Genomic DNA, 6,977 nt, shown 5'->3' with positions numbered 1-6,977 from the left:
GTTACTTCCATATCAGTCCTCAGTCCCTGTGTTACAATGCTCCCATTAGTAAAAGTCCATAGTCCAGAGGTTTGAGCAGGAAAGAGGCAAAATGGAAGATGTTTCCCAGGTCTTTTATAGCTTCTGCCAAGTGAAGGGAAACCCATTATTCTCATTGTGGAAAATTACAGGTAACAAGATGGTGTTTGGAGTCACATGGGCAAGTCACATCTCCATGCATGGTTCGCTTAGTCATAGCAGAAGCCATTACCCCCACTCTAGTTTGAACGTTCACAGGAAAGTCCATTAAGTGCAGATCGGTGTCGTTCCTGGTCCATTATCAGCTTTTGCATTTCTGAATATTACAAAAGGTCCTTTTTCTAGATTTAAAGATGAGTGAGCCTTTAAAACCTGTCTCATCAAATAACAGGTTCTTCTGATCCCAAAGGACCAGCCACAAACCTAGGTCAATATACAATCCAGATCTTACACAAAAGCCGATTACACGGGAAAGAAACAGGGAATGGTACAGACTTCATCAATGGCAGTAGTAACTTGATCCTGCCCCAGCTTTATTGAACATTAAATCAACATGTTAATAGGATTTAATGTTAATAATAATAATTAGTCCTGCCTTGACTGCAGGGAACTGGATTAGATGGCCTCTCGAGGTCACTGCCCGTCCTATGATTCTATGATCATCATCCAACCACTAAAGAATCATTCATTGTCTGGTATATCACTTTTCTCAGGGCATGTTTCACCTCCTTGTTCCTCAGGCTGTAGATCAGGGGTTCAGCATAGGGATCACAAGGGTGTAGAACACGGACACCACTTTGTCCTGAGCTGATGAGCTGCCGGATGTGGGCCGTAAATACATAAAGAACAGAGTCCCATACAATATGCTGACAGCCGTCAAGTGGGAGGCGCAGGTGGAGAAGGCTTTGCGCCTGCCTTCGGTAGACCGGGTCCTCAAGATATTGAGGATAATATAAATGTAGGAGATGAGGATGCAGTCCATAAATCTGAAAATCCCCCTAGGACTTCCAGTCAGGGATACACTTGGAAATGTTCATTACAATATTTTTTTCATTACTTTTTTTCCCTGAGAAAATAAGGTTTGTAGACTGATCGTATGAGAATCCAATGTTAGGAACTTTACAACAAGGTTCCACGCGCAATTGAATGGGTGTTGAAGGAGTCAGGATTAAGGGGCATGTCAAAGATGAGCAAAAGCCTGAGACTGGAGTAACAAGAGGGGCTATACATTAGGATTCAGGGGAACGTGTAGAGTCACTAGACCAGACAGGACTGGGATAGCTCAGGGTGCTGCATGTCAAGCCTCAGCTAAAACATGCAGAGAGTCGGGGCCTAGAAGAGAGGGTGTGTCAGAATTAACTTGCGTTAGTAGAAGCAGTGGTGGAATGTCCAGTATTGCAAGAATAAGGGGTTGTGGGTTGAGACGGAAGGTTATTGACAAAAGTGTGTCACAGACCAGGGCAACTGCGCTTGTATTCCTCCTTGGTTACTCAAGGGCACTCGCTTTCGGCTCCTCAGCCATCACCTCTCAGAGTGATGTGGGTCTCTTCCCCACCTTCCTGACGAGTGGTTTTCCTGCTGCACAATTCCCTGTCTGCGCAGTGGTATTCCTAGCAAGCCAGACTACCTTAAAGGCCAGTGTCTCTCCTTGGCTTTCTCGCCAAAGGTTATAATCGGCATGATTGTCAGTAGCTTTAAGTTACCACACAACCTTTTCTAGGCAAAGACGTTTATTTTTAAGGTGAAAGCTTTGAACAGAAAACATATTAAAAACAATAAAAGAACCTGTCCACTGGCTGATAAGCTTGACAGAGATCACCCAGCTGCAGCAAGGGCGCCCGGGGAAGTCAACCCTTCAAAATTCCATACAGAGTCATGTGGCCACCATCCCATCTAATATCTCTCCTTAGAACCTATGGGGCAGAGCTGTCACATCTCCCTTCTTACACTTGTTACCCCAAATAATTGGATTTAAGTCTGAGATCTGGTCCTCCCACCAGGAAGTGGGTATGATGTTCCTTTGGACCCCACCCCCCTTTCAGGGATTAGCTGTGCCAGCAATGGGTTGAGGGTCAAGTAGTATAAGCAACAGTTATTTGCTTCAAAGGGTGAACTAAGGTAGGGCTGCCTCGCGGTAAAGCAACTCTCAACCATACACTACTTTTAACAGCAGAGGGGGCAGGCGAGGGAGGGTCTCCAAACCTCCCCCATAGCCAAATTCCTTCCTTGCCATTATGTTGTGATGACTGGGCCTGCAAATTTGCTCTAATTGTGAGCTCTACTGTAAAAAGTATATGAAACATTATAAAATAATACTAGAATAACAAAACTTGTTGGCAAAATAGGTCAAGCAGTTTTCAATAATAAATATTATAAACAGGTGCAAAGAACTAGACAGAGAGACTAAATTAGGTCCATAACTCAAGGAATATGTTGAAATCATGCTTGGTAAAAACAGAAGATGTGGAACCAGAAATTAATAGATCAAAATTGGTATATAAGATATTAGGCTGAATTGGTGGCCAAAATAATGAGCGGATGGGCTATTCCACCCGACATTTCTTTTCTGGGTCCTGAGAGAAAGAGACTTTGGGGGGAACCTGGGGGTATATGAGGAGAGGGGCAGTCTAGAGGAAGCACACAGGAAGAGGACCCTGGAGTGGGAAGCCTGGGAACTGGGCATTGTAGCTGCCCCTCAGGTGAGCAGCCGTGCACAGGGAGCCTGACTGGTTTCCATTCAAAGTACTGAGATAAGTAACATGGTTCCGTGCAATGTTTTATTCCATTTTGGATGGAGATCTATTCCACTGGAAACTTTGTGACCTGCTCTATTCATGAACCTCTTGTTTCATTTACTTGTACACGTCTCAGCTATTATCTCATGAGCTCCAGGCTGGACCCTGCTCTCGCTTTCACCAGTGAGAACCACGTGTCTCTCCCCTGATGCCCAGGGAGTTGCACTGGTGAGAGCAAGGTCAGAATCCGCTCTCAATCTTCACACAATTCCTTCAAATCCCTCCATAAAACCCACCTCTCTTGCAAAGACTTCAGTAAACTGTCAATTGATAATGACAGGCAGGGTGTGAGCTGTTCCTACAGCATTTGCTACGACTGACTGACTTACTGCAGCTATGAACCATGCTCAGAGAGACAAGATGCGTGAGGCAATATCCTGTATTGGACCAAGTTCTGTAGGTAAGAGAGGCAAACATCTGAGCCACACAGAGCTCTTTCTCAGGCCCAGGAAAGGTACTTTGAGAGTCATAGTTAAATGCCAGGTGGAACAGATTGCTTGGCGTAAATAGCTAGGACATATTGTAATGGACCCCCATTCAAGTACCTTTCCCAGCCCTGAAGAAGAGCTCTGTTTGGCTTGAAAATGTGTATCTCTCACCAACAGAAGTTGGTCCAAAGGAAGATAGTAAACCATGCACCTTTTCTCTCTAATATCCTGGGGTCAACAAGGCCAGAACTACACTGCATACATCCCTGCTCTGAGACAGTTTGTATTAAAACATCCTGTTGTTGTTTCTCCCCGCTTCCTTCCGGCTAACTCATGGATTCATAGATTTCATGGCCAGAAGGGAACACTGTGATCATCCGGTCTGACCTCCTGTATAACGCAGGCCAGAGAACTTCCCCTGCTCTCCAACTTCTGCATGTGAATAAAGTGACAGATTAAGTCCATGCTTTTTTGCTCCAAAGTAACTCAAAAGTGGTTGAAGTTTGAAATAAAATGTTTGCCAGGTGTTTGTTGTGCTCAGTTGCAAATGACATCTTGTAGATGCAAGGCCAGGCGATATTCTGGGTCAGTAAATTTAGTCTGCATATTCATTCATCTGTAATCTTAAACTCATGGAATAGAATATGCTGGAACACAAAGTTGCACTGAACTGACCAAACATGCATACTAATGAAGACATCTGTGTTGACTTTATCCAGTGCGTTAGTGTGATGAATCCTTACGTACATAGAGGACTTTAAGGATTGTGACATCACACGGTGCTTATGTAATGCAAATACGTTATCCAAACCACATGAGTTGTGTCTTTTGTTCTCAGCACAAGTATTGTTATTAAAGGAACTCATATGGGCAAAGATGAGTCCCCAATAACCATGTGTAGTAAAAATATCCCAAACATACACATTGCTGCCCTGGCAGCTTCTAAAACACAGAACACTGTGAGCACCACTAGAGAGCTTACAGACTATTTAAAGCAATATCACCTTATTGCCGGTATACTACAGTCAGAGGATGACATGATGGATTACCTACCATTTATCATCAAGCTGGTTTTTTTATTATTATTTTAGCACAGCCAGCAATGTGCGTGAGGCTTCAAAAATCAGATCCCTGCCTCAAAGAGCTTACAATCTAAATATCACACAAGATTCAGTACAACAGAGCAACAAACAGGAAGACAAGAACATAAAGTTTAGTTGTAATGTTTTCAAAACTAACTAGTGATGTGGGTTGTCGCCGTTGTGGATGCCCAAGTTGAGATACCTTAAAAAGCCTGTTGAGAGTGGGTGAAAATCAGGTTCCTTTGAGGTGTCTCAAAGTGGGAGGCCAGAAATTGACTCATGGAAAATCACTCCTGACATGTCAGTGTGCTAGAGTACACTTCTGTAGCTACTTTAGCCTCTCATGCAAATCCATTTTAATCTACTTTTATGGCCCCTCTGTGTTGAAGCATCTCACAGCTTTTAATGGATTTATACTAACAGCACCTCCATGAGGTAAGAAAATCATAGAAACAAAAGACTGGATGGAACTTCGAGAGGTCATCAAGTCCAGTCCCCTGCACTCATGGCAGCACCATCTAGAACATCCCTGACAGGTGTTCATCTAACCTGTTCTTAAAAATCTCCAGTGATGAAGATTCCACAACCTCTGTAGGCAATTTATTCCAGTGCCTAACCTCCCTGACAGTTAGGAAGTTTTTCCTAATCTCCAACCTAAACTGCCCTTGCTGCACTTTAAGCCCGTTGCATCTTGTCCTATCATCAGAGGTTAAGGAGAATAATTTTTCTCCCTCCTCCTTGTAACTGCCGTTTAGGTACTTGAAAAATGTTATCATGTCTCCTCTCAGTCTTCTCTTTTCCTGACTAAACAAACCCAATTCTTTCAATCTTCCCTCATAGGTTATGTTTTCTAGACCTTTAATCATTTTTGTTGCTCTTCTCTGGATTTTTTTTCCAATTTGTCCACACTTCCTGAAAAGTGGTGCCCAGAACTGGACACAATTCTCCAGTTGAGGCCTAATCAGCGTGGAGTAGAGCGGAAGAATTACATCTCGTCTCTTGCTTACAACGCCCCTGCTCTTGCCTCCATATTACAAGTGAAAACTGAGGAAAAAGGAGACTGAACCCAGGATTTTTAAAGGTATTTAGGCAGCTAAATCCCATTCATTTCAATAGGAGTTAGGAACTGAAATCCCTTTAAAAAATCTGGCCATAATTGATTTGCGTAAGGTCACAAAGGAAGTCTGCAGTGGAGGAGGAGTTTAAACTCAGACCCCTTAAGACTTAGGAGAGTGCAATAACCTCTGGACCATCCTTCCTTTCTCATGTGTGTGTATAATGACGTGTTTCTGTCTACCTGTCCCCACACATAACCATCTCTCTATCTATCCCCATATACAAACATCTGTCTCTGTCTAGTGTCTAGCTATTTGTCCCCAAACATAACCATCTGTCTGACTATCTATAAAAAACATCTCTCCGTGTACAGCTCCCTTTATTTAATTGTACAGTGATTTTAGGTGGGGGCTGTGGGAACTAAGCTAATAGCAGTGGCAAACAAAAACAATTACAGTATCCGAGTATCTCCTCTTTATATCATCTGCTGAACTAACCAATATAGTTCAAAGGTAGTGGAACAAGCAGGGGGAGATGCCTATATTGCAGAAATCACATGTCAGTGCATAAAGGAGAAGCTGTACCACTGTTACTGGACACTGTTTTTCAAGGGAAATGGCGCCTTTCTTCATTATCTGGCTCAAGTTTGATTTCCATATTGTTTTCTCCTGTAAGTCACATGATGACAGAAATTTCTGCATAATGACTGAACGAGTGAGAACTAGCTCATATCTGCTCTCCAGTACTGATCAGTAAAAAACAGTCCCCATATTTACATACAGTGAGGAATAATTTTCTGGTGTATTGTCCTCCTCAGGGCGTCCTTCACCTCCTTGTTCCTCAGGCTGTAGATCAGGGGGTTCAGCAGGGGGATCACAAGGGTATAGAACATGGACACCATTTTCTCCCATTCCACTGAGCTGCCAGACGAGGGTCGTAAATATGTAAAGATCAGGGTCCCATATAAGATGGAAACGACAGTCAGGTGGGAGGCACAGGTGGAGAAGGCTTTGTGCCTTCCTGCAGTGGAGTGGATCCTCAGGATGGCAAAGATGATGTAAGTGTAGGAGATGAGGATGATGAGAATGGTGCCTATTGTTTCTATGGCTGCAAAGATGAAATGCACTCGCTTATTGATACGAAAGTCAGAGCAGGAGATTTCTTGGAGTGGGCGAATATCGCAGAAGAAATGATTGAGGACATTGGTGTGGCCAAAGGACAGACTGAATACAGTACACGTATGCACAATGGCATTGATACAGGCGCATAGGTAAGAGCCAGCCACCAGCTGGAAGCAGACTCTCTTGGACATGATGACACTATAAAGCAATGGATTGCAGATGGCCACAAGGCGATCGTAGGGGGGAGGGATAGGTCAGTGGTTTGAGCATTGGCCTACTAAACCCAGGGTTGTGAGTTCAATCCTTGAGGGGGCTATTTAGGGATCTGGGGCAAAAATCTTTCCTTGGAGGTTTTTAAGGCCCGGCTTGACAAAGCCCTGGCTGGGATGATTTAGCTGGGAATTGGTCCTGCTTTGAGCAGGGGGTTGGACTAGATGACCTCTTAAGGTCCCTTCCAACTCTGATATTCTATGATTC

General features: G+C 43.7%; 1 protein-coding gene across 1 annotated transcript; it reads right to left on the bottom strand.

Annotated features, from left to right (window-relative positions):
• Positions 1–6,151: 6,151 nt before the first annotated feature.
• On the bottom strand, positions 6,152–6,742 carry LOC103307528 (olfactory receptor 5G25-like; the record flags this gene model as incomplete). Its single annotated transcript, XM_065580271.1, has 1 exon — positions 6,152–6,742. A coding segment is annotated over one exon (591 nt), but the record flags the coding sequence as incomplete, so codon positions are not given.
• Positions 6,743–6,977: the final 235 nt, after the last annotated feature.

This window comes from Chrysemys picta, unplaced genomic scaffold, assembly GCF_011386835.1.
Source record: "Chrysemys picta bellii isolate R12L10 unplaced genomic scaffold, ASM1138683v2 scaf2297, whole genome shotgun sequence".
NCBI classification, from domain to species: Eukaryota; Metazoa; Chordata; order Testudines; family Emydidae; genus Chrysemys; species Chrysemys picta.
The sequence above is the reverse complement of the archived record's forward strand: the minus strand, read 5'-3'. Positions and strand labels throughout refer to the sequence as shown.